The sequence below is a fragment of the Tenrec ecaudatus genome, chromosome 11 (assembly GCF_050624435.1).
Source record: "Tenrec ecaudatus isolate mTenEca1 chromosome 11, mTenEca1.hap1, whole genome shotgun sequence".
NCBI classification, from domain to species: domain Eukaryota; kingdom Metazoa; phylum Chordata; class Mammalia; order Afrosoricida; family Tenrecidae; genus Tenrec; species Tenrec ecaudatus.
In genome coordinates, this window is record NC_134540.1 from 19,737,179 (window position 1) to 19,765,175 (window position 27,997).

The following is a 27,997-nucleotide window of genomic DNA, read 5'->3' on the forward strand; positions in this document are numbered from 1 at the left end:
GACCAAGACCACAACTGTTTACAGGAGCGAAAGCCTCAGCTTTCTCCCTCAAAGCGCCTAGTGGTTTCGAACTGCCAATCTTGAGGTTGCAGCCCAATGCGTAAGTACCACGCCACCAGGGCACCCAGGATGTCTTCATCTCTCCGAGGCCCGAGGTGAGTGAGCACAGGGCCCGCTGCCCACCCCAAGGACTCTGGATGCTTCCTCTCAATCAACAGGTGCTGCGAGGGATCTGCCCTCCCCCACCGGCCCATCCCCGCTTCCTCCTCCCGGGAGCCACAGACACACTGCCCATTCCGGTGTGTGTGGCATCCGCACCACAGACATCTCAGGAGGACCTGGCCAGCTCAGCGCCGCACGCCCAGGCCCACGCCCCCACGAGAGCCCTTCCTGGCGAGCCAGGGCCCACCTGGGCAGGTCCGCTGGGACGCGAGGTCCCCCTGACAGAGGCGCTTCTGCATAACCAGCAAGACCATCCAAACACAGGTCGGACCCTGGGAGCTGCGACGACAACCCTTCCCAAGCCTCCCCAAAGCGATGCGCCCGCGCTGGCAGAGGATGGAGAGGGGCGCGCAGTTTCCGAGAGGCTGAGTTAGGGCAGGGGGCGAGGGGGTGGGTCCCGGGCACTCACCTCCAGCCACCTCCGAGCCTCGGCGAACGCCACCGCGCAGTCGGCCTCGGCCTCCTCCATGCCGCCGCGGGCTGGGGAGAGAGCGCGGAGAGACGCGGAGAGAGGGTGAGCGCAGGGCCGCGGTGGGGGCGCGCGGCGGGGAGGACGCGGCTCCGGGGCGCCCGGGCCCGTGGTCGCGCTGGGCCGAGTGGGAAAGGTCCGGAGGCACGGGAATCCGGACGGGCTGGAGGGGACCCGGACGGGCTGGAGGGGACCCGGACGGACTGGAGGGGACCCGGACGGACTGGAGGGGACCCGGACGGACTGGAGGGGACCCGGAGTTGCTGCGCGCGCTCCGCCCCGCACCGGCCGGGACGACTGTCTGAACTAGAAAAGTTCCTGCGGGCGCGGCCGCCGCCCTCCGGAATGGCCCCGCCCCGCCCCGCCGCCCCCAGTCGCCGCTTCCGTCCGCCCGCCCCCCGGCCGCTCCCCCGGGGCCCCGACCGCGGCCGCCTTGTGGTCCGCCTGTCTGGGCCCCGAAATGCCAGCCCCCGCCGGGCGGCCGCGGCCCGAGCGGCGCGCCCGCACCCGCGCTGCCCGCAAGGGACCGCGACTCCGCCGGGGGCCATGCGCCCCCCGCGCCCGCATCCCACCCCCACCCCCACCCCCGCCCCGGCCCGGCCACGGCGTCCTCGGGGTTCGCGGCCGCCCGGCCCGCGGGACATACCAGGAATAGCTGCACACAATTGCACCTTTCCGGACCAAGAACCGGCCCGCGGGGAAAGCGACCCGCGGGGACGCGCCGCCTGGCCCGCCGCCCGCGCCCGCGGCCGCAACACCACGCTGCGCCCGGGCAGCCGCCGTTATCCGGCCGCGGACTGGCCTCCGCCGCCAGGTGTGCCGCTGTCCCCGCCCCGAAGTCTCCTCCTCCTGGGCGGCCGCCGGGGCCCTCCTGGCGGCAGGTGAGGGTAGTGGCCAGGGCACGTGCGGCGCGTTTCCTCCCGCTCGGCCCCGCCCCGCGGGGGTGTCCAGCGGAGGAGCATTGTCCCCACGTGTCCGCTCAGACCCCTTCAGGGCCATCTGACCGCCCTCACTGAGGCCCAGATGTCCCGAGACCTGGTGGTATGGGGATGCGCACGGGGCAGTGAAGTGACAGTGTCCTCTGTCCTACTATGTCCACAGCGGCCCTGGGGGAGAAGTGGCAAGGAAAGGGGATGATTGGGTTGTCAGTCCAAAGATTGCAGTTCTTTTCACGCCAGCGGTCGCATCCGAGGTTGAGAAAGAGACCTGCTTGTAAATTCAACACCCCGGGAAGCGTCTCGATTCTCTCCTGAAGCTAAGAAAAAAAGAAAAAACTCTAACCAAACCCACTGCATTGAGTCAATCCGACTGGTGGGGACCCTATAGACAGGGGAGAAGTGCCCCTGTGGATCTCTGGAACGAAATCTTTTTTTTAAAAAATACTTTTATTGGGGGCTCTTACTTCTCATCACAATCCATACATTCATCTATTGTGTCAAGCACATTTGCACATATGCTGCCATCATCATTTTCAAAGCATTTTCTTTCTACTTGAGCCACTGATATCAGCTCATTTTCCCTCTCCCGCCCCCCCTCCCTCATGAACCCTTGATAAATTATAGATTATTATTTTCTTATCTTACATTATCTGTTGCCCTTCACCCACTTTCCCCGTTGTTCGTTCCCCTGGGAGGGGTTATATGTTGATCCTTGTGATCTATTCCCCCTTTCTCCCCCCACCTTCCCCTTATCCTCCTGGTATCTCTATTCTCACTGTTGGCCCTGAGAGGTTTATCCATCCTGGATCCCCTGTCTTGCAGGCTCTTATCTGTAGCAGTGTGCATGTTCTGGTCTAATCCGATGTGTAAGGTAGAATTGAGGTCATAGTAGTGGGGGGAGGGAACCACCAAAGAGCTAGAGGAAAGTTGTGTGTATCATCGGTGCTAAACTGCACCCTGACTGACTCATCTCTTCCTTATGACCCTTCTGTGAGAGGATGTCCAATTGTCTACAGATGGGCTTTGGGTCCACTCCCCGCCCCGCCCCACCCCCATTCACCTTGGGTATGAGTTTGTGGAACGAAGTCTTTACAGAAGCAGAAGACCTCCTCAGTCTCCCCTCAAAGGGCTGGTGGTTTCAAACTGCTGGCCTCCAGGTTGGCAGCCCTACCAGCAACCACTATGCCCCCGGGACCTCTTGTGAAGCTCGGGCTTTTTTTTTTTTTTTAAGTAATGTGTTTATTTTCTCGTTTTTAAATTGTTACTGATGTACACCACAGAATCTGCACCAGCTCAACCATTTCTGCATGCTCAGATCAGTGATAGTGATCACACCGGTCAAGCTGCGAATCATTTGCATGCTCATCTCCCAGTGACTCGTAGCTCAATCGCCCTCCATCCATTTCTAGCTGCTTCATTGACTTGCTGTGCCCGTTTGATCCCATCTAGATAGTTCTGTGTTGTTTTTGTGACTTAAAACGTTTCTTTTGACCTTTTGACCTTTATCATTACAAAGCTACTCACGCTTTGGAGTCAATTCTGACTCAGCAGCCCTGCAGAGCAAAGCAGAGAGCGGGTGGTCAGTCCAAAAGACTCCGCTTCATTAAGCCCCTTTGGGAAGGTTAATGACGCAACGCTTAACTCACTGCAGAAAATAAAATTAAAAGGGAAGGGCCCCTCCCTCCTCCTCACATGTCTTTACACGTGGAAGAGGCAGTCTTCACAGCGGCCCTTCTATTCATTTACAATCCCATTGCTCTGAAGACTTTTCGGGTGCAGGTAGCTTCATTGGGATCATTGGTGGTCTACAAGTTGGCCTGCTAGCCATAAGGGCAGCGGTTCGAAACCACTGGCTGCTCTATGGGATAAAGATGAGGCTTTGTACTCCCATAAAGAGTTACAGTCTTGCAAAACCTCAAGGGCAGTTCTATCCTGGCTTGTAGGGTACTGATGAGTCAGACTCTACTGGACATGAAATTGGAGTGAGTTTGTTTGTTTTTGTTTATTATACTTTTTTGCTGAAGGAGAACCTGTTTAGCTGGGTTTTTAGACCATCCAGTTCCATCCATGTAAACCTTGCTTTACTCTGACATCAGATCTATTTCTACTGTGAGACAGAGCTGGTACAGTGGGGGGGGGGGGGACTTTCGTTGTTGTTTTTAATATTTTATTTTGGGTGAATAGTACACACAGCAAAACCCACTCCATTCAACAGTGCCCAGCCATAATGATCCGGGACAGTGGTTACATTCTTCACATTCTATCAACCTTGTTATTGCTGTCCTAATTGCTGCACTCTCCTTAGCTTAAACTCACCACCCCCACAAAGTGCTCAGCAGCTTTTAAAATAGCTGTTCTCCAATTGATCTTAGATAATTGTTGATTTTATTTTATAGACTGTAATACTCAAAGATTATTTTTAAGCATACAGGTTTACAGAGCACATTAATGCCCTATCCAATCATCTTTATATATTTTGCTTCATGGCTGTGTTAGTCTGGGTAGACTAGAGAAACAAATTCATAGACACTCATATGTGTATAAGAAAGAGCTTTATACATAAGAGCTATTGAATATTGAAAAAACATCCCAGCCCAGTCCAGATCAAGTCTGTAAGTCCAATATTAGCCCATTTATCTGATATAAGTTTATAAATTCCTCTACCCACTCACAAAACATATGTAATAATGCTGAATGCAGGAAGATCACAGAACAGCGTGTAGAAAGTCTTGTAGATCCAGTGGCAGTGGAAGCATCTCAGCGCTGGCAGGGGTCTCCATGTGGCTCCTTCAGCTCCAGGCCACTAGCCAGCTTCATGTGTCTTATAAGCAGGAATGTCTCTCAGGGAGTGAGTGTCCTGCCTCCAGCAAGCAATTTATCTCCTTAGCACCTCCAAATGAGGTCATCAAGCTGTGACCTGAGTCTCAAATTGACAACAGATTACTTAACTACCACGATGGCATTACTTGCAATTCCCTCGATGCATTTGTACCACTTCCTCCTTGGGACCCCCTGTCCAAGGATGTGTCCTTTCCTGCTCCTTCCTGCCTTTGGAATTGTTGGGGGCCAAATTTGGGCCTTCTGCTCCTGTAGGGTTTCTTGGTTCCCCTGGGCATTGCTATTTACTTATCAGGCCTTTCATTTGACTGAAAAATATTTAAAAATTAAAAACTATTTCTATAGAATTCACTCAATTCAAAAGTACCCTATCAATTCAAAGCCCCCTGTGGGTTTCTGAGACTGTAAATTTTTATGGGTGTCGAAAGTCTCATCTGTCTCCCGAGGAGCAGCTGATAGTTTCAAACTGCTGACCTTGCCGTTAGCAGTCCAATGTGTAACCTACCCCTTCGCCAGGAGTCCTGTTTGGCTGAAAGCTGGATGCGGTTCCGTTTTGAAGAGTGCCTGGGGGCCATCGCTTCTCCTGTTCCACCAGTCTTCACCAAACTTCTAAGTCTCGACCGTTTTTTATGATTTTGAACTTCGCTCTACATTTTTCTTGGTTGTGTGTTGAGTTGCCAATCTGGAGTCAGTTGAATGGCAATGAAACACAACTTGCCCTTGACCTTCTATTATGATTCTGGTCAGAGAAGTACTTGTTAAAAGGGCACAATACTCAAAATAGGCATTGTTTACTACTAAGTTTAACTTTTGTTTGTTTTAAAGAAGTCTTCAGGGAATGCTTTGATAAATGGTTTAAAGATTTAGGACAATAGTTTCAAGGGTATCATGTCTCCACCGCTCCAGAAAATCTGGAGCCTATGAGAAATTTAACTTCTGTTCTATTTTTTTCTCTTTTGATCAGGACCGTTTTATAGACGCTTTCATCAAAACATCCCATGATGCTAGCAGAGCATCATCCAGTCTGGTCTCGTGGCAAAGAAGGTAGGGAGGCAACTGGCCACACATTCCATTTCCTCTTATTCCAGACTTTATTTGCTTTTTTGTTCAGATGAATGTTGTTGTTGTATGTGATTGTATTGATTCAGACTCACAGCGACCCTATCTACAACTATCATCCAGCCCTGCACCATCCTCACAAGTACTGTCGTGTGTGAACCCATTGTTGCAACCACAGTGTCAACCCATCTTCTGGAGGAGCTTCCTCTTTGTCACTCCCCAAACATGATGTCCTGCAAAAACTGGTCTCTCCTGATAACATGTCTAACGTACATCGGACAAAGTCTATCCTTTCTCACCTCCAGGGAGCCTTCTGGCTATACGTCTACCAAGCCAGAGTTATTGTTCTTTTGGCAGTCTTTGGTACTTAGAACATTCTTCACCAGCACTTAATTCAAATGCATTGATTCTTGATCAGTCTCCAAACCAAACTCACCGCCACTGAGTCAATGCTGACGTATAGTACCTGCTGTGGGTTTCCAAGATTGTAACTGTGTCTGGGAGTAGGAAGCCCAGTCTTTCTCTCACAGATGTGATATGCTTTCGAACTGCCAACCATGTGGTTTGCAGCTCAATGCATAACCACTGCACCAGCAGGAAATCAATTACTGAGTCTTAATGGCTGCTTGTAAGCTTTTAAGAACCCAGACTCTACCTAAACCCAAACCAAACCCACTGCCATCTAGTCTATTCCAACTCACAACAACCCTACATAGGGCTTCTGAGGATTTATACATCTTTATAGAAGCAGACAGCCTCATCTTTCTCCCGCTTAGTGGCTGGTGGGTTTGAACCCCTGACCCTGTTTTCAGCAGTCCAATGCTTAGGTAATAGAACAAAAGCACATTAGTAGGCTAATTAATGAGGATGTCCCAACCCAAACCTAGAAACCTAAACCCATGAGGCATTTGGTTGTGCACAGGCAGCAGTTGCTGTTTGGTTCTTGCTGTTGTCATGACCATTACGCCACCATGAAGAACTGCACATCTTCTCGACAGCAATTCTATGAAGCAGCTGCACTGCCCTAAAAATGATTGCCATTGATGCCTGGTCTACTCGTGGCCACAGCACAGGACTGAGAAGCCCTGCCCCACAGGGCTTCCCAGCCTATGTTCTTCTTTTGCCCACAGTGGGGATTCAAACCACTGACCTCTAGGTTGGCAGCCGAGTACTGAACCACTGTAGCATGAGGGTGTAGTGAAATGTCCCCATCACTGTAAATCCCAACCCATGGGGAAGTTCAAGTGTTGCCGACCGGCGCTTCTTGCAGGAACTGGAGTGGAGGGGGATCCAGTAGAGTTGAGTTACACGAGAGGAGAAAGCCCACTCTGCTATGAAGGAAGACAGATGCAGGGAGCTAGGCTGAATGGGTGGTGGGGCAAAGATTATAATAGGAAAGGGATGTGATAATGGAGGAGAAAGGCGAGACTTAATTATGGTAGAAAATTGTGAAAAGAACTGAATTTTGCATTGTGGTCACTTCTGGTTCAAAAAAGGATCAGGCGTGTACTGATATACTAATTTGATTGACAGAAATAACCACTCCTATAGGGTAGATAAGAAATGCATTAAAAAATAATGTTGAATTCCTAAACTACCCCATTGTGGTAGTTACCTAATTTCATGCCAACTTGATAAATAAGTGTAGGGGTGGAGTCTAGCCTGTCAATCGGGTCACAGCCTGATGATGCCTCCTTGTGGGCATGGCCTGCTCATCAGGATTCTGGGAACACTCTCTCTCTGCTCCATTTTCCTGTTGAAGGGCCACACTCAGAGGGCTGGCGGAGCCACGTGGAGACCCGCACTATTGCTGAGATGCTTCCCCTGTCATTGGATCCACAAGACTTTGCACTCACCGGCCTGTGAGCCTCCTGCAGTTTGCATCATTGCATGTGACTGCGTGTGTCTGAAGAAGGATTTCTGGACTAGAATTGGGCTTATGAGCTAATATTGAATTTATGGGCTTGATCTGGACTGGGCTGGGATGTTTTCTTAATATACAATTACTCTTTGATATAAAACTCTTTCTTATACATATGAGTGTCCTTGGATTTGTTTCTCTAGTTTACTCAGCCTAACACACCCATTATTACCCACAAAAACATAGGCTTTCATGAATTATAACATTTTACGCACTGACATCATGATATTCAGGCAGGGATGTTTGATTCTATATTTGGAAATGAAGTGTCTTAGTTAGCTAGTAGCGCTATAACAAAAACACCACAATGTATGATGCCTAACTGAGGTAGTTTATTGTGTGAACCTGGCCGATAAACACATGTGGGGCTAATTGAAGGGCAGAGGGATAAATGGCTCCATGAGCCTCGCCTTTCTAGTTCTCGGGTTTCTTGCTTGATGATGGTCGGACCAGGGTGCAGCTGCCTTCACCAGTTCCCTGCTTCAGCTGACAAGGCTCACTTCCTGCAAGACATCCCTGAGGAGAAGCCACATGGACCTACCATGATGCAGCCCTGGGTGCTGGAGTACCCATGTAGAGACCCCCGCCAGCGTTGAAATGCTTACATATTCACTGATTCGGCTTTCCTTCTGCAGTCGACATCATTGTGTGTGTTTTGTGAGCTGGAGGAGGACTTTGTGAATTGGTGTTGGACATATGGGTTAATGTCTGACTTGTGGGCTTGGGCAGCACTGGGTTGGGATGTTTTCTTGATGCACACTTAACCTTTATATAAAACCCTCTCTTATACATGAGTTTCTGTGGATTTGTTTCTCTAAAGTACCCAGACTAACACACTAACAAACAGAAATTCGCTTCCTCAACATTTGGAAGTCTCAAAGCAAAATCAAACATGCTGCCATCAAATCGATTCCAGCTCACAGTGACCCCAGAAGGCTGGATTCAGGGCCCTCACCCTAGGAGAATTCTGTCTCTCTCCTTTGCTCTCTCTCTTTCTCTCTGATTTGGGGAAAGGGCTTATCTCTTTTCTGTTTCTGCTCCTTGTTCTTTGATGGTCTTCTCATGGTGTGGCATTTACTTTCCCCCATCTCTTCTGGTTCTCTGTGCCTGTCTGCTCCTTTTATATGTAATGATTAGTTTCAGGTACCTCCTACACTGATATGGCCTACATAAACAGACACACACACACCTATTCCCATATGGGATTACAACCATCAATATACACCCAAGGAGCTCTGGTGGTGGAGTGGGTGATCCATTGGGCTGCTAACTACAAGGTCAACAGTTCAAACCCACCAGCTTCTCTGTGGAAGAAAGCTGAGGCTTTCTGCTCCCATCAAGATTCATAGCTGCAAAGGCCCAAAGGGGCAGTTCTACTCTGTCCTGTAAGGTCATTCTGACTCAACTTACTGACAGTGCGTTTCATTGGTCACTTAGTCCTATCCAACATTGCAACCCTGTAAGACACACTAGAACTGCCCCATAGGTTTCTTATGTGCTCTGGTTAAGCTCACTCAAAACATACACCTGGAGTGGATTCCAACTCATTACCATCCTCTAGGACAGCGTACACAGCCCCTTGAGGGTTTCCAGGACTGTCTAGCAAGCTTCGTCTGTCTCCCTTGGAGAAGTGCTGGCAGTTTTGAACTACCTGAGTTTGTGGTTAGCAGCCCAGCACAGAACCACTATCCCATCAGGGCTCCAAGTGGCCTGCTCTTAGTAATTTTCATGGCTAAGCACTCACCTGCTCATCCAAAGGGTGGCAGTTCAAATCCACGAGCTGTTGAGGGAAAAAAAGATATGGCGATCTACTTGTGTCAAGGTCTGTAGATTTACAAGCCCTGGGGAGCCATTCTATGCTGACCTGTCTGGTCATGATGAGTCAGAAGGAACACGGCAGAATGAACTCATCCGCAGGAGGTTTGGTTTGGTTTGAGCAAAGAGGTTCTGCACGGCTGTAAAACGTTGCAGACATTGATGACCCATCTTTCGCCCTCGCTCCTGGGGCCCCCATGCTCTGTTCCCCATGCTTTGCTGTTGCTATAAGGAGCTGCAAGGTCGGAGCTGACTCACGGCCAACAAGTACAACAGAATGGTCATAGCCATTATGGCTGAGCCTGGGGTGCAGTCACTGTATCCACCCACCTCATCCAGGGTCTTCCTCTTTTATTTTCCACTGATCGTCTACTTCCTCGAGTAGGATGTCTTTTTCCAGGGACTGAGCTCTCTTGGTTGCAGGTCCAAAGCACACCAGGCAAAGTCTCCGCATTCGCCGCTGCAAGGAGCGTTCTGGCCGGGCATTCTCCGAGACAGAGTCATACCTGCTTCTGGCCAACCATGGTACTCTCAGTGTGCATCTGCACAAGTGTCAGGGTGACGTTCTACAGCGCTCCATTTTGGGGGGACACAATTCGATTCCTAACAGGAAGCCAGAGAGGAAAGGCAACAAGGAGCCAAAATAACATGACTACAGATCCTACCTAAGAAATGGAGGTGAGGGAATCCAGGGCGGATGATCCCTTCAGGACCAGTAGTGTGAGTGGCAATACTGGGAGAGTAGAGGGAAGGTGGGGTGGAAAGGGGGAACCAATTACAAGGATCTACATATAACCTCCTCCCTGGGGGACACACAACAGAAAAGTGGGTGAAGGGAGACATCAGACAGTGTGAGATATGACAAAATAATAATTTATAAATTGCCAAGGGTTCATGAGGGAGGGAGAAAAATGAGGAGCTGATGCTAAGGGCTTAAGTGGAGAGCAAATGTTTTGAGAATGATGAGGGCAATGAACGTACAAATGTGCTTGATACAATGGATGGATGCATGGATTGTGGTAAGAATTGTATGTGCCCCTGATTTTTTTTTAAACAGAAAAGAAATTGAGGTGAAAGAGTTTTGTGTAGTTTGACCAGATTTGTGGAAGGGTTGGAACAGCACGGTGAACCCGACAGGCAAGCCCTTCCGCAGAAGTCCGGTCTTAGGAGGAAGACCATGGACCCTTGATGGCTTCTCGTGTCCTCAGCTGGTCCCCGGAGGAGGGGAGGTGAAAGGGTGAGAAGCCTCCCTTGTTGCCGGCTTCCCCGCTCGCTCACCCAGACATCTCATTAAGACAGACCTGAGATCATAGCTTTCACAAAGGACGGGACCAAGCCCATAATTTAAGAGTAGTTGGTTGTTTTCTTCCTTTCCATACAGATCGTAAGGGGGTTTGTCTCCTTTTTGTCTCTGCACAAGGAGAGGGCTTCCCCATTAGGGAATTCAAAGAGTGTCCCTGTTCGGTCGGCGACCTGCCTCGCTGTCCAGACTTGCAAAAACACATCATCCTCTGTGAAGCGATAGCAATGTGATCACAAGGCCTTACCCTAGAATTAGCGCTGAAGGAAGCTCGGGGCACTTCCAGGAAGGATGGCCAGAAAGCCTGTTTACGAAGCTTTTGCCCTGAAGCCGAGAGGAATGAAAATAAACTGTGTTTTCCCTAAAAGCCTATCTTTAGTGTGGATAATCAGAGATAAAAATATCTAGATTTCTCTAAAACCATTTTACCCTCTTAGTGTGTGTGCCTGGGGAAAAATAAGATCCAAGTCTCGACTGCTCATTGACTTTACTTGAAAAGAGCACCAACCTGTGTGACCCTAACCCCCTGCAAAGAAGATGGCGTAGAGGGGCAGCGGAGGCAGCCATGGGGTGTTCGGGGCAGTGTGTGTCATATTATTAGTGCTTTAGAATCATTAATAGCAGTTCTTGTCTAGATTTTGAAACTGGTCCCAGGGAAGAAAGAGTCCATCCACGATGGGACACTTTCAAAGTCCCAACTACAGTTTTTAAAAGACCCCTTCCTGCATTCTCCCAGCCCTGTGAATACGGGGCGGTGCTGGCAGCATTGACTTCAAAAAGGGAAAGATAAAAACTGCAGAGCGGACCAGGCTGGAGACAAGGGGTCCTAGTTTGGGCCCTAGCTTTCCCACTCGTGCTATGATGGGTCTCAGGTGTCAAAAAGCACAGCAGTGTCTACTAAGCTCCCTCCCATCTCCATGCTTCACAGAGAAACCAGACCAACAGCTGTGACATGAAACCTTTGGTTATTCTGCAGAGATCCAGCCTGTACACAGGGTCACAGTCCATACTGAGACAGGGTTTGGCCCTCTTTCCAGGAGCGGAAATCATCATGAGAAAGAGGCCAGTCTTGGACCCAGCTCAGACTGCAGATGGCGAGACGAGGTAATGGAGTTTCCGTGAAAGCAAGGATCAGTTTGGAAAGCTCTATATAGGATAATGAACAAAACCAGATGGTCTGAGGTAAACTATCAAAGTATCCCAGGGATTTTTGGACTAGGAAGGGTCTTTGACTCCATTAGTGTACTTTGTGGTTCTTGGGAACAGAGACCCACCATTTAGTCCAGATTCCTCTAACCTTATATACCTGACATTAAACAAGAAAAGTCAGCGTGTTGTAGAAGAAATGTGACTCACCAGTACAATGTTGTGTAACATGATCAGCTGACTGAGGTCATTCACGTGCAGAGTGGATCCTGAAGCTAATCACTTCTAAGCAATACAAGGAACATCATAGATACAGAGACCATGTGAGCTAACTGAGGCTGTCTGCGAATGACAGCGGCAGATGAATCAACAAGTCCAGAAACTAAGGATTTGTTGACCACTAGAAACTGAACAAACAAAGAAGAACCCGTGATGGAGCCACACCCTAAATTTGGACTTCTGTTTATTGTTGTTATTGTTGTTGGTGCTATCCAGTGGTTCCAGACCCACAGCGACCTTAGGCACAGCAGAACGAAACACTGGCCCCTTGTACACCCTCTCCCAGTTGTTCCTAAGCCGGAGCCCATTGTTGAAGCCACGGTGTCGATCCAGCCCGTTGAAGGTCTTTTGCTGCCCTTCTACTTTACCAAGTAGAGGTTGTCTTCCAGGGACTCGTCTCTCCTGACAACATGTCCAAAATATGTACTCTGAGAAAATGAATTTGTTCTATAAAAGCCAGTTCATTGTACCGTTTCTGTCATAGCCGCACGAGTCAATGAAGACACCATGTCACCAGGGCTTTCTCAGGATAGCAAGAGAATATATGTGTCTACTTCTTTACTTCTGCTTAGAGAGACCATTGGTTAAAGGATGGAGCCCTGCATAAAACTGATTTGGATCAAGGCTTGTGCACACACACTTCTGCTGCTGGAGGTTTGCATAGTTACGGCGTGTGATCTGGATTACATGACTGTGATTTGAAGGCATGCTAAAACGGTTCCTAAGTTTCTAAGAGATAGACCTCTAGTCAGGGGCTGGATAAATCAATGAAGATGGGGGCAGGGGAGGCTATGGCCTAACACTACGCTGCTTCAAATATAACAGGCTATTTAGTGTGGACAGGAAAACATGCTGCCCTCTCTTCCTGTGGGCCGAGACTGTGTGGTGTCTGAGAAGAACTGTTGGCCTTGTACGGGTGCGTGGTTTATGCAGAAGTGCCCAGAACACACCAATGTTGGTCTGCTGCTGTTAGGTACTGCCAAGCTGACTTCACCTCAGAGTGACTGTGCACTGAACGGAATGAAACACTGCCCTGCCCGGTGCCATCCTCACCATGATAATATGTGAGCCCATTGTTGCAGCCATTGTGTCACTGACGGTCTCTCTTTAGTTTGTTGACCTTCTACTTTATCAAGCAAGATCTCCTTTTCCAGTGACTGAGCTCTCTTGTTAACATGTTGTGTGAGTCTGGGGAGACAAGAGAAACAAATCTATAGAAACTCATCTGTGTATAAGAGAGAGTTTTATATCAATGATAATTAATTGTATATGAAGAAAGCATCTCAATCCAATCCAAGCCCATAAGTCTGATATTAGCCCATAAAGTCCTCTTCAGACTCACGAAATACATTCAATGACACCAAATGCAGGACAATCACAGGCCAGCAGATAAAAGGTCTTTGGATCCAGTGGCGTAAGCATCTCAGCACTGGCAAGGGTCTCCAGTTACCAGGGCACAGGGTCTATCAGGGTATTGCCATGTGCCTTGTCAGTAGAGTGTCATCTGTTCACGAGTGAGTAGAGAGAGAGAAGACTTCCACCTCTAAGGAGGAAAAACCAGATTTCCCAGAATTCTCAGGAGAAGGCCATACCCACACAAAGGCCTCATTGGCTATGATTCGATTGACAGACTAGACTCCACCCCTTCACTCTTAATCCTCTCAAATCTCAAACTGACACCAGATTATGTAACTACCACACATCTCCAAAATAAATTTTATTTAAAAAAAAAACATAGCCAAAATACATGAAACAAAGTCTTGCCCTCCTAGCTTTCTCTTCTTCCTTTTATTTCCTTTTTGACCATCCTATCAGGAGCATTCTGTCATTACTCCCTCCAAGACAGATTTGTTTGTTCTTCTGACAGTGATTGATACAGTCAGTATTCTCTGCCAACAGTACGATTCCAATGCATTAACTCTTCTACAGCCGTCCTTAGTTACTGCCCGGTTTTCACCTGCATAAAGATGTCATGGCCTGGCTCAAGCACAACATTATCCTCAAAGGGACAGCTTTGCTCTTCAACCCTTTGAAGAGACCACTAGGCGTCGGGAAGAATGATAAAGCTCCTGCTTACTTCCCACAGGCCGGAATCTCAATGGAGACATTGCTTATGCAATTGCTCTCCTGTATTATCATTTTAGATACTATCTCCACCCCCACCCCCACTTGGACTTTGGAAAATGTACTCCTGGGTATTCCTGTGTGTACAGGAAATGAGTCTGAGATTGAAACCAGCTCCCGTAGAAAGTGAGTGGGAAATCCTAAAAGTGGGATAGAGGTTGACTCTCTATTTATGAAAAGTATTCTCTCCAATAAATGAGAGACAGTCGGACATGGAGAGTACAGAAGGGCCAGGAAACTGGATATGGGCTGTAAAAGATGTAACTTTTCCCACTTGGATTCTGAAAAGAGTTACATTCAAAATATAGGAGTAGGACTGTGGTGCACATTGTTATTTTCTAATTCTCTCTTGAAATGTAAAATCTTCAGGAGAGTTGATGCATAGTTTTATGTCATCGATATATTGGTGGGAGGAGCCTGGATAACACAAGCAGTTGCAATTGGCAGCTAACCTAGAGATTTGGTGGTTGTGTTAGTCTGGGTTGACTAGAGAAACAAATTCTGAGACACTCATATATGTGCAAGAAAGAGCTTTATATCAAAAAGTAATTGTATATCAAGAAAACTTTCTAGCCCAGTTCAGAACAAGTCCATAAGTCCAATATTAGCTTATTTTCAATATTAGTCAAAAATCCTTCTTCAGACTTATAGTCACATGCAGTAATTCAGAAGGCAGGAAGATCACAGGCTGGTGGATAAAAAGTCTTGTGGATCCAGTGGTGTGGAAGCATCTCAACACTGGTACGGGTCTCCACGTGGCTCCTCCAACTTTCTGAGTGTGGTTCTTCAACAGGAATTGAAAGCAGAGAGAGAGTGTGTATCCCTCCTCCAGGGAAGAAGAGAAGGTGTTTCCAGAATCCTCATGAGAAGGCCACACCCACAAGAAGGCATCATCATACTGTCACCTGATTGACAGGCTGGACTCCACCCCTATATTTATTTATTAAGTTGATATTAAATTATGTAACCACCACAGTGGTTCAAGTGGTCATCAATTGATGACTCCATGGAATAAAAATGATGGAGAAGTTCTACTCTGTAAAAACACCTTGGGGTGGACTCAATTGTCGCCAAAAACTTTGGTGGGTATGTTATGTACAACACAAGGCTATGTCCTACCAGGGAAAGGTTGCTTTTCACCGCTAATGACAATGAAGTGAAATTGAGAATGCAGAAGAAACAAACACTTGAACCAGTGATAACTAGAGAGAGATGAAACCAAAAGCAAACTCATTGACATCTAGTCAATTCCAACTCATACTGCCTCTATGAGTTTCTGAGGCTTTACGTCTCTTTTTTTAATAAATCATTTTATTGGAGGCTCTCACAGCTCTTATAACAATCCATACATTAATTGTATCAAGTACATTTGTACATATGTTGCCATCGTCATTTTCAAAACATTTTCTTTTAACTGGAGCCCTTGGTATCAGCTGTTCTTTTTTCCCTCGCTCCCCCAACCTCTCACCCTCCTGACCCCTTGATTAATTATAAACTATTATTTTCTTTTTTTAATCCTTTTATTAGGGGCTCATACAACTCTTATCACAATCCATACATATATCAATTGTGTAAAGCACATCTGTACATTCATTGCCCTTAACCTTCTCAAAACATTTGCTCTCCACTTAAGCCCCTGACATCAGATCCTCATTTTTCCCCTCCCTCCCCACTCCCCACTCCCTAAATTATTATTTTCATATCTTCCACCATCCACTGTTTCCCTTCACCGATGTTTCTGTTGTTCAGCCTCTCAGGAGTTGGGAGGGGGTGTTATACATCAATCATTGTGATCACTTCTCCTCCCCGCCCCCTTTCTCCCCACACTTTTCCTCTACCCAATTGGTATCACTACTCCCATTATTGTTCCTGAGGGGTTTATCTGTCCTAGATTCCATGTGTCGAGAGCTCTTATTTGTATCAGTATACATGCTCCAGTCTAGCCAGATTTGTAACTGAGGCTTTAAATCTCTACAGGTATAGACAGCCACAGCTTTCTTCCCGGGAGTGGCTGTTGGGTTTGAATCTCCAACTCAATGTGGGCCCACTATACCACCCAGGCTCCTTAGAGATATACATGCTCTTGAGAATTCTTGGAGATATTTGGGGAAGCCTGGGACAATCATTCAAATCATGCTATCTGAAAGTGAAAGAAGATATAACTACAAAAGGTCAAAGACAAGAAGACCCAAGGGACACGTGAGTATTATCTACAATGAACTGACTTCATTCTCCTTGCAATGTAAAGAACCAGGCAAGTTTCATTTGCCACTTCACCTTCCAAAGTTTTATACCTAATTACACAATGCTCAGTAATTCTTACCTACATAGAATGTACCACATAAAAGACAAATTGAGATTAGTAGTCATCAATAGTCAGGTGTGTTAGTCTAGGTATATTAGAGAAACAAATCCACAGAAACTTATGTATAAGAGAGAGTTTTATATAAAGGTTAAGTGCATGTCAAGAAAACATCCCAACCCAGTGCTTTCCAAGTCCACAATTAACTCATATGTCCAAAATCAATCCACAAAGTCCTCCTCCATCTCACAAAATACACACAATGATGCTGACTTCAGGAGCAAAGCCGCATCAGTGAATGTGTAAGCATCTCAGCACTGGCAGGGGGGCTACACACGGCTACTTCAGCACCCAGGGAAGCATCAGGGTAGGTCCATGGGGCTTCTCCTCAGGGATGTCTTACAGGAAGTGAGCCTTGCCAGCTGAAGCAGGGAACTGGCTAAGGCAGCTGCACCCTGGTCCGACCATCAGAAAGCAATACACCCGAGAACTAGAAAGGCGAGGCTCACTGAGTAGTTTATCCCCCCGCCCTTCAATTAACCCCACATGTGTTTATCGGGCAGGTTGGCACAATATACTTTAACTCACCAGGATTTTCATCATTTTGAAAAAAAACTAAATTACTTGCTAACACCTAAAATAAACCACTGATTTTATGACTTAAAACTACTTTGATACTTCTGATTCAGCAAATTCTCATCTTAATGGGAATAGACTTTATGACATTTCTTTCCATCTCAAATTTATAGCTGTGCAAAGATCCCTGATATGGAAAGCTGAAGCTGAACAGGGGAAACACGTTGCAAATAATTAACCAGAATACATTTATTGAGCAACAGGTCATATTTACTAGGTGTCCACAGGACTGTTCTAGCTGGTAGAGAACAAAGGTGAATAAATGCTGTTTTCTCCCCCCCCCCAAAAAAAAAAAAGTCAAACACATATATTCCCTAGAAAAAAAATGCTAGGATTACATTAAGCTTCATTGACATTTTTAGAGGCACAAGATCAGTCTCAGTTTTCTAGAAGTTTGTAGAGCTATCATGCCATTTTCCAAAGAATTACAGCATAAAATTCGTCTTTTTAAAAATTTTTCATTTCTACAAAGAATTGACCTTTACAGTAATATTTCATGCCCACATAATCCTTTGCCAAAGAGGTGTTTTGTTCCTGATGGCCCGTGACCAGAAAGAAGTGTATTGGAAGCTAAATCGAAAGAGCAGGACCCATTTACTTTTCATATCTGTTTGTAATTGGTATAACTCAGCAAATGCAATGAAACAGACAGGCGCTCTTCATGCACAATTAAATTTTTCAAAATCAGGCATGTAATACCCTTTGTGCTTCCGGAGTCAACTTAGTGGCAGTGAGTGAGACGTTTGTTGCCCTGGTGATGCACAGGTGAAGCACTTGGCTGCTAACCAAATGGTTGGCAGTCTGAACCTGCCCCGTAGTTCCAAAGGAGAAGAGGTTTGGCAATCTGCCCCCATAAAGAGTACACCTTAGAGAATCCCATGGGGAAATTTTACCCTGTCATACAGGTCACTATGAGGAATAATCTACTTGGTGGCTCTTCACAGCAGTACAAGGAGACTTGCTAGTCTAGTGGGCCAAGCAAGGTCAGCCGCTGGAAACCAACTGCCACTCCCAGGGAGAAAGGTGAGACTTTCTACTTCCCTTAAGCGCCACAGTCTGACACCCACAGAGGCAGTTCTACTGGGTTGCTATGAATTGGAATCAGATAGCAGGGAGTTTAAAAACAACACAACAGCTCTTTTCTTGCCAGAACAATTGGACAGAACTAATGTTGGGTTAGATAGCAGTTCCTGGTTTGGACCCTTTGAAAGGGAAGTTGGACTTATCTTTTGTTTGTTACTTTTACTGGGGGCTCTTACATCTCTTATCACAATCCATACATTCATCCAATGTGTCAAGAACATTTGTACATATGCTGCCATCATCATTTTCAAAGCATTTTCTTTCTACTTGAGCCCTTGATATCAGCTCCTCATTTTCCCTCCTCCCTCTTCCAGCTGCCCTCACTCATGAACGCTTGATAAGTTATAGATTGTCTTCCATTATCCCTCACCCACTTTTCTGTTATTCGTCCCCCTGGGAGGGGGTTATATGTTGATCCTTGTGATCAATGCCCTGTTTCTTCCCCCACCTTCCCCTAATCCTCCTGGTATCGCTATTCTCATCGTTGACCCTGATGGGTTTCTCCATCCTTGAGTCCCTGTGTTGCAGACTCTTATCTGTAGCAGTGTGCGTGCTCTGGTCTAATCCAATTTGTAACGTAGAATTGAGGTCATGATAGTGGGGGAAAAGGAAGCCTTAAAGAACTAGGAGAAAGTTGTGTGTTTCATTGGTGCTATGCTGTACTCTGGCTCATCTCTTCCTTGTGACCCTCCTGTGAGGGATGTCCAATTGTTTACAGATGGACATTGGGTCTGCACTTTATGCCCCCTCTCTATGCCCATCGTTCACATTGGGTATGATTTTGTTCTGAGTCTTATATGCCTGATACCTGATCCCATTGACACCTCATGATCCCACAGACTGGTGTGCTTCTTCCATGTGGGCTTTGTTGCTTCTCAGCTAGATGGCTGCTTGTTTATCTTCAAGCCTTTAAGACCTGGGCTTATCATTTTTAAAGTTCTTAAATGTATAGTTATTACAGTAGTGTTAATTACAGAGAGAGTGCCTGCAATTACTAGATTTTGAAAAATTGTTTTAAAGCAAAGCACAGCAGGCTATTAGTAATATTGGGCTACCAAATCTAGATGAAAGTTGCCTTTGAGCAGCATGATGGAGCATCCTGCATGACCTAACTACCTTATATAGGTATTTCAAACCATGAAATACCTTTATTATCTGAATATCTTCCACCACCTAGACATAGTCTATCAGCACAAGGTCTTAGAAATTACTACAAAATTACTGAGGGTTTTTAGAATTAGTGGCATGGTTGTTATCGACAGTTACAGATCAGGTTGAAAATGAATTGTGAATGATAGTTTTCCAAATGGATTTGGGTTTATCAGAACTACAGTATTGCTTCTTGCCCTTCTATTGGCTTTTTCTTTCTTTCGTTTTTTTCATGTCCATGTCTTTCCCAAGAAAATCCCAGGGGAGACATTTGGCATTCATGCTTTCAACGCAGAACCATTGCGGTCTGTATGATATCAATGCACGTAAATTTGCCTTATGCCCCAGCATGTGGTCTGTCTTCAAATATCTGCCATGTGGGTTTGAGAAGAATGTGAATTTTATGTTGTACTTGGATGAAAAGCTCTGTAAATATATATCAGGACAAATTATCTAATTGTAATGTTTAGCTCTCTAGCCTCCTTGTTGAGTTTCTTTTCCTGTGACCTATCTTTCTCAGAGAGCAGTATATTGAAGTCACCCAGTATAATTGTTGAGGCTGTGATGTCTTTTTTCAGCTTTTGGAATGGTTGAAGTATTCAGTGGGTCTCTCATTCGGGGAATATATATTTACAATGCTTAGTGATTTTTTTCCTACCATTCCCTTGAGCATTATATAGTGTCCCTCCTTATCTCTTTTTATGGTTTGCACTTTGAGGTCAATTTTATCCAAGATTAGGATTGCAATCCCTTCTTCTTTTGAATTGTTGTCGGCTTGATATGCCTTTCTCCAGCCTTTGATGATCAGCCTATTTTTTTCTGTATCCTTGAGAAGTGTCTCCTGTAGGCAGCAGATTGATTGGTTGTGTTTTCTAAGCCAGTCTGCTAATCTCAGTCTTTTAATGCCTGAGTTCAGGCCATTGATATTCAGGGCTATTATCTCCATCTGTGGACTCGGTGATGTCATCTTATACCTTTTGTGTTGGGTGTTTTCCTACTTTCCTTTCTCATTAGTAAAGTTTGTGTGTGTGTGTGTGTGTGTGTGTGTGTGTGTGTGTGTATGTATGATTCTTGACTTCTTTCCATACTTAAGCCAGTGCTATCTTGGGGTCTGTTTTTACTTTGTTGCCCTCTGGGTGAGGTTGTTCTATATAGCAGTCTCTTATTTATGCTTGGTGAGTATTGTTCTTCTGCCCATACTGGGTTGGCGAGGATCTTTTGTAGGGCTGGGTTTCTTGTAATAACATATTCTTTGAGTTTTTCCTTGTCTGGGAAGACTCTTACTTCTCCATCTATCTTGATTGATAATTTGGCTGGGTAGAGTATTCTTGGGTTTGCATTTGTTTTCCTTCACTTTTTGGAATATGTTACTCCACTCTCTTCTCTTCTTCATAGGTTCTGCTGATAGGTCTTAGCATATTCTTATGTGGGAACCTTTATACGTGATTGCTTATTTTCCCTAGCTGCTCTCATGATTTTCTCCTTTTCCTCAAAGTTGCATAGTTTAACTATTATGTGCCTTGGTGACTTCTTCTTTGGATTTAGTCTAGCTGGTCTTCTTTCAGCCTCCTGAATGGTTGCCTGGTTTTCATTGGTTAAACTGGGGAAGTTTTCCTCCAAGAATTCTCTCACTATTGTTGCAGATGACTTCTTTGTTGTGTCTTCCTCCGGTAAGCCAATAATTCTAATGTTGTTCTGCTTCATAGCATCAGACATAGCTCTTAAGTTTTCTTCAGCTTCTCTGATGATCTTATTAGATTTTTGTTTGCGTTTGTTAAAGTCTGCTTGTCTGTTCTCCAAGTCACTTATGCGGTTCTCTGTTTCCTCCAGTCAATTCTCAAGGTCTGTGTTTCTGGTACTGGTTTTTGTTATCTCCCCCCTAAGCTCTTGTGTTTCCCTTTGATGTATGGCCATTATCTCCTCTATCATTTCATCCTTTTTCTGCATTATTTTCCTCATATCCTGTATGACTCCAAGCAGTATTCTGATCATTTCTTTCTGTGGCAGCTCAATGTCTGCTTCTTCTATGCATGTCATTATGTTCAGGACAGTTTCTGGCATTGCCTTTTATTTCTCCTGTTTATTCGTTGAGAATGTTGGGGCTGATGGCTGTTTGTGTTGCATTGTTTTAGAGTAGCCAGGTGCATTTTCCAGGGAGTTGAGAGCACTGGATCTCTCTGGGAGACTTGTAGGAATGCTTCTTCTAACTGCCTACAGCTAATTTCACTCTGGAATCAACCTACCAGTTCATCCTCCTGTGGCTTCCCTCTCAGGGGTGTGCCCCAGAAAGCTGGTGGGTTGCCTGTTTTGATGTTGCAGATGTTAGGCAGAGGTTGCTTTAGCAGCTTAGAATGTTGACAAGTGTTGGGCGAGCTGCCTTAGGGCCCCAGACACATAGGCAGGAATTCCTCGGTAAGAAGTTGGAAGATTATACCCTGGTGGATGTCAGCAGGGCTTTCCTCAGCCTCGGGCTAGCTATACAGTGTAGAGCTCACCTAGCTGGGTGTGGCACAGGTGTAAATGTCCTAGGCTAAAGGGAGTGGTCTGGAGGTCAGCAGTGGAGTGTGAGAGAACAGGAAAGGAACAAAGAGAAGGGAAAAAATTAAAAGTAAGCCTGCTGAGACTATGTGGGGATATAGTGAAAAGAGGGAAACAAAAGCAACAATGTAGTTGAGTCCCGATCCCTGCCTGTGGAGCTTCAAGGGTTTAGTCCCTGCCCCGAAGTGGCGATGACAAGCTGTAGCTCTGTTGAGAAAAAGCCCCTATGCAGCCCTCCAAGACTGTGGGGTGACAGAGAGAAGAGATGAAAACAAAAGCAACAATGTAGCTGAACCCCGATCCCTGCCCATGGTGCTTCAAGGGTCCAGTCGCTGCCCTGAGGCAGACAGTGGCAAACTGTGGCTGTGTTGAGACCAAGTCCCCCTATGGGCTCCAAATGGTCCTGGCTAAGGCCAAGCCCCAGCTGGCCTCCACTGAGGTAAGCCAAAAGCCCCCAGCCCTCAAAACCCCATGGATCTGTTTCTACTTATCTTTATGATGCTCTTCCCGCATTCCACGAGCATTAAATTTCCCTCTAAGCGACTCCTGGGCTGAATTCTGCGGAGTCCTTCTGGTATGTATCACTCCATCACCATCTTCCTGGAGGTCCCCATCAGGATGTTTCTTATTGGTCCATTTGTTCCCCTCCTGGCTCTTGCCTAATAGGCGTTTCAAGACAGTCAATCTTGACAATGGAAGAATGCCATATTTTCTGCCATTGGAGTGGTTGGTGGGTTTGACCCACCAAGCTTTCAGTTCACAGGTGAGAGCTTAGCCTCTGTGCCACTAGACATTCTTTTTTATTCTTTAAAAAACCCATGTGAATGAGGCGGGGAGTGGAGAACCAAAGCCCATTTGTAGGCCACTGGACATCCCCTTACAGAAGGGACTCAATCAGGGTGTGATGTAGCAATGATGAAATATACAACTTTCCTCTAGTTCCTAAATGCTTCCGCCCCCCACACCCCACCAACTATTATGATCTCAATTCTACCTTACAAATCTGGCCAGAGCAGAGGATGTACACTGGTACAGATAGGAACTGGAAACACAGGGAATCCAGGGCGGATGATCCCTTCAGGACCAGTGGTGTGAGTGGCGATACTGGGAGGGTAGAGGGAGCGTGGGGTGGAAAGGGGGGGGCCTATTACAAGGATCTACATGTGACTTTCTCCCTGGGGGACAGACAACAGAAAAGTGTGTGAAGGGAGAAGTCGTATAGGGCAAGATATGACAAAATAATAATTTATAAATTATCAAGGGTTCATGAGGGTTTAGGTTGAGATCAGATGTTTTGAGAATGATGAGGGCAATGAATATACAAATGTGCTTTACGCAATTGATGTATGTATGGATTGTGATAAGATTTGTATGAGCCCTTAATAAAACTATTCAATAATAATAATAGTATCTGGGGAGGGAGTATATAAAGAAAAGCTGATATCAACAAATTCAAGAAGAAAGAAAACGTTTTAAAACTGACTGTGATAATAATTGTATAATACTGCTTGATGTGCTTGAACTATGATATCTGTAAGAGGTCCTGATAAAATGATAAGAAAGAAAGAAAGAAAGGTAGATAGATAGATAGCTAGATAGACAGATAGATAGAAAGATGTTATATTAAAAAAAAAGAAGAAACATCTTGATGAATGGAGAAAAGATTGGAGTTGTCAAGGATTTCACCTTGCATGGATCCAGGAAACAGCCGTCAAGAGATCAAAAAGTGTATTGCATTGGGCATATCTGCTGCACAAGACCTCTTCAGAGTATTGAAAAGCAAGGATGTAACTTTGAAGACTGAGGTGCACCTAATCCAAGCCATGGTATTTTCTATTGTCTTTTATGCATGTGAGAGCTGTACATTGAATAAGGAAGCCCAAGAACGAATGGATGTGTTTGGATTGTAGTGCTAGTGGAGAATATTGGAAGGTCCGTGGGCTGCTAAAGAACAAATACATCTGTCTTGGAAGAAGTATGGCCAGAGTGCTCCTTTGAGGCAGGGATGGCAAGACTTTGTCTCACGTACTTTGGACATGTCAGGAGAAACCAGTCTCTGGAGAAGGACATCATGCTTGATAGAATGGAGGGTCAATGAAATAGATGAAGCCACCAACCCAAGGAGAGGGATTGACACAGTGGCTCAAGCATCCCCCATTGTGAGAATGTTGCAGGGGCGGGAAGTGTTTTGCTCTGTTTAATACGGGTACCCTAACAACAACAATCAACAATAAAGTGAACAGTAATGTGAAAACATAAAAAAAAAAAAAGAAAACATATGCTAAGCAGAGTGACTACTCAACAACAAAAGGGAAGCTTTTGCCCCAAGATAAAGTCTGGAATGCAGGAGGGACAGGGAAGGTGGGAGAATGGAAATCAGAAACCCAGTTCTACTCTGTAAGATGACATAAGGTCATGATTTGATGGCAATAGGTTTAGGTTTAATTTTGGTTTTTATTACTGACAGGTTAGCAGTTCAAACCTACTCTCAAAGGGGCTTTGGGTGCAAATTCTGGTGAGGTACCTTCAAAAGGTCACAGTCTTAATAACCCTCTGGAGTGTAGTGTAACACACAACTCAGAATCAGACTCAACAGCGATTAGTTTGGTGTTTGTGTTATGCATAGTTATCTAGAGAAACAAAACCAGGATACTTATGATTATATATATGAGTTCATACTACATTGAGAAGGAATATAGCAGCTAATTAGACCACATAGCAGTACAGAGGGCTCAGTTCAACTCACTTCCATGGAACAGTTAATATACTGGAAGTCCTTCAACTCATTTGGGATGCCAAGTCCAAGGTCAAGGAAACACAATGGAGTCCTTCCTAGGGGAAGGCAGGTAGAGTCTGCCCTCAGGCAGCAAACAACGTGGTGGGTCACCAACAGTCAATAGCTCCAGAGCTTAGCAAAGCAGGCCTAGATGGGATATTGAACTCAAGCAATGCAAGGTGACAGGATCCACCAGCCTCAAGCTCAAGCAATGTACACACCAGCAGCATAGTGAAGCAGGTCTCAAAGAAGCCTCAAGCTCTAGCTACATGATCCACATGTTGGCTTGGTCCATAGGTAGTGTAGTACACAAGTTGAGGCAGAGAACTAGCTAAAGCAGCAGAATGCTGGTCTGGTCACCAGAGAGCAAGAGAGACATTTATCTTTTGTTCTCCAATCAAACTGTGATCTGATTAATTCCACTTGTTCCTATTGGCCAGGTTGGCACAATAAACCTAACTATCACAGTGATTTTTGGTTTATTCTCATTATCTCACTGCCATCAAATCTATTCCAACTCATAGTGATCCTATAGAACTGGATAGAACCATTCCTTGGGGTTTCTGAGACTGTAACTCTTTATAGGAGTAGAAAGTCTCCTCTTTCTCCCACAGAGCAGCTGGTGGATTAGAACAGCTGACCTTGCAGCCCAACATGTAACCACTATGTCACTACGGCTCTCAGTATAGAGTCTAAATGTAAAAACCACCATTCATCTGCAATTTGTCATACTGTGGTGGTAAGTGTGTTGCTGGGGTGCTAGAAGCTATGGCACTGGTATTCCATATACCTGTAGGACCACCCATGGTTTCAGTGGAGCTTCCAGATTGAGACAGACTAGGAAGAAGGATCTGGTAATCCATTTCTGAATAACGTGGCCACTGAAAACCTGATGAAATAGTGGAGATACCAGGAAGGTGGAGGGAGGGTGGAGTGGGAACGGGGAACCGATTACAAGGAGCTACATATAACCTCCTCCCTGGAGGATGGACAACAGAAAAGTGGGTGAAGTGAGATGTCGGACAGTGCAAGATATGACAAAATAATAAGTTATAAATTATCAAGGGTTCATGAATGAGAAGGGTGCGGGGAGGGAGGGGAAAATGAGGAGCTGATACCAAGAGCTCAAGCAGAAAGCAAATGTTTTGAGAATGATGATGGCAACAAATGTACAAATGTGCTTGACTCAATGGACGGATGTATGGATTGTGATAAGAGTTGTACGAGCCCCCAATAAATGGTTTAAAATAAAATAAAATGAAAATAGATTGGGGGGAAAAAGCAGTGAAACATTATCTGCTATCATTTCAGATGAGCAACTCGACTCAAAAAACATTCAGAATACAACTGGGAAAGAACGGCCACCTCACAGTAGAGCTGAGCCTCATGTCCATGGAATCAACAAAGAGTAATAGCTGATCCAAACCCAACAGTACTGAAGGAAGAAACTCAAGCTCCATGAATGCATTGGGGGGTGGGGGGAGACAAGAGTCCAGGAATGTTTCAAAAAATTGATGCAGCATTGGAACTGCTCACTAATCCATGATATAAAAAAAAGGAAAACAGGTACCTGGCCACCAGACAGGAAGAAATCTGTATGCATATTTAAAAAAGGGGGATCCAACAGTATATGTAAATCATTGGGCAGAATCACTAAGGTTGCTTGCAAGCAAAATTTTGGTGAAGATAATTTTAAAAGAGCTACAGTTATACATCGTGGGAACAGCCAGAGGATGTCACCTAAGGTCTGTCTTGACTGAAGGCCGAGATTCCCCCAAAGATGTTTAGTAACTTCTCATCGGGAAGGGAGGCTAAACAATGACTGGAGAACCTATGGGGACAATGGGCTTGGTTTTATGTTCCTGGGTCAACACTAAGAATTTACTTCTACCCAACCCTCAGGGAACCATGCCATGGACTAAGCACCATGATGATCTTGTGCACTGACCATGAGGGCAGCAGGGCACAGCCCACGGGCTACACTAGAAGGACATAACATAGAGGTCCAGCAGAATGAAATGAGCCCTGCTTAAAGATGCCTACACCCTTGGACTGAGGACAGAGGTACTCAGATGGGAGAGGAAGCAGAGAGTGGCCACCCGACCTGGGAATTGGTGGTCATTGGACCTTGCGGGGGGGAGGGGGACAACCCTGGCTTGATGGGTGTCCAATGGAAATGAACCCAGAATCACCATATATTTAGTACCTCGAGACCCTCTCACAGTGACGTGACAAGCTTTGATCTGTTGGGCAGGGATCTCAACTTAGAAGAATTGACCCAAGAAGTTTCCCCCTGATACCAGTCCCCATGCGTATGGTAAACAGAGCTCAATCCAGTGGGAGATGGAACTGTGTGGAGCAGCCACTCCTGGGTTGCAGTTCGTGATGGGACTGTGCTCTCAGAGACTCCTCATACTGACAGTGTCCCGAGTGCTGCGTCACTGGAAAAATTGATGTTACCAGTACAATCGCCCTCTACCGCAGGGGGATGATTGACATTTATTTACTTTTCTGTTTCTATGGGCTTTTGTTTTCCTGTCCTTGGCTTGTTTGTTTTTATCTTGGTTTTGTCATAATATAACTGCCAAAGTCAACCTGAGTCATGCCTAGTCCAAGGACAAGCAGATGGATTCTGGGCCCCTCCTTAACTGGAGCCACAAGCCAAGAACATTTAGTTCTGATGTCATGACCCTGCTCCATACTCACCTTCATCATGTCTTCACTTGAGACAGGGGTGCTACAGCAAAGTGTGGTGAAGAAAGCATTTGGTGTCTGGCTATCAATTGAATAGTGTCTGGGATCTTAAAACCTTGTATTTAAACAAGCAGCCATCTAATCAAGAAGTCAACTAAGTCCACGTGGAAGAAGCACACCAGCTGTGTGATCCAAAGACAACAAAAACAAAATTCAAGTATGACCAAGGAAAACGAAAATTTCAAACACCCAATTTGTAGGAGGCTATGGAGGACACTGAGAAACCAAAACTGAACAGCAGAGTATCTAGGCAGATTAAGCCACTGGCAAATCCCCTCTAGCTACAGGCAAGGGTCTCAAACAGCTTTACTCTCACCTAGAGATCATTGTAATGGTGATTATACTGGATCAAACTTCATACCTGGTCAGTTGACTTTCCTCCTGACGCAACCTGAAATTGTTCTAGGTGCAAGTATTTCTTGCCTGGTCCATGACAGAAATTTCTTACCTGGCCTTTTAAATACCGTTGCGGTCTTTTCTTTCTTATTCATTATTTGTCTTTTATCCTTGTATTATTGTTTTATCCTTGTAACTTTATTTTGTTTCTGTTGGGTTTTCCAGTTTATGAAGCACAGAAGGAGTAGATGCATAAAGATAATAACAGAGGCAGAGGTTTATAGGGGAAGTCGAAGTGGGGGTGACAAATAG

At 45.7% G+C, this 27,997-nt stretch overlaps 1 protein-coding gene and 1 long non-coding RNA gene across 7 annotated transcripts in view; one reads left to right on the plus strand and one right to left on the minus strand.

The window, feature by feature from the left end:
• The window catches only part of LMO7 (LIM domain 7), a 254,442-nt gene extending 253,086 nt beyond the window's left edge, over positions 1–1,356 (minus strand). For 2 of the 5 annotated variants that reach the window (XM_075562967.1, XM_075562965.1), the window contains exon 1: positions 632–991. In XM_075562967.1, the coding sequence (XP_075419082.1) occupies positions 632–691 (60 nt within the window). In that variant the 5' untranslated portion in view covers positions 692–991. Of the gene's footprint in view, positions 1–631; positions 996–1,337 lie in introns of those variants that run through there. The other 3 variants (XM_075562969.1, XM_075562970.1, XM_075562966.1) reach the window with 3 other exon arrangements.
• LOC142461231 (uncharacterized) lies at positions 15–27,980 on the plus strand. Of its 2 annotated transcripts, XR_012786862.1 has the most exons (4): positions 15–486; positions 5,432–5,511; positions 16,089–16,310; positions 25,907–27,980. It is a non-coding gene; the product is annotated as an uncharacterized LOC142461231 (long non-coding RNA). The 2 variants fall into 2 exon arrangements; XR_012786861.1 differs by lacking the exons at positions 16,089–16,310; positions 25,907–27,980 and adding an exon at positions 7,289–8,105.
• Positions 27,981–27,997: the final 17 nt, after the last annotated feature.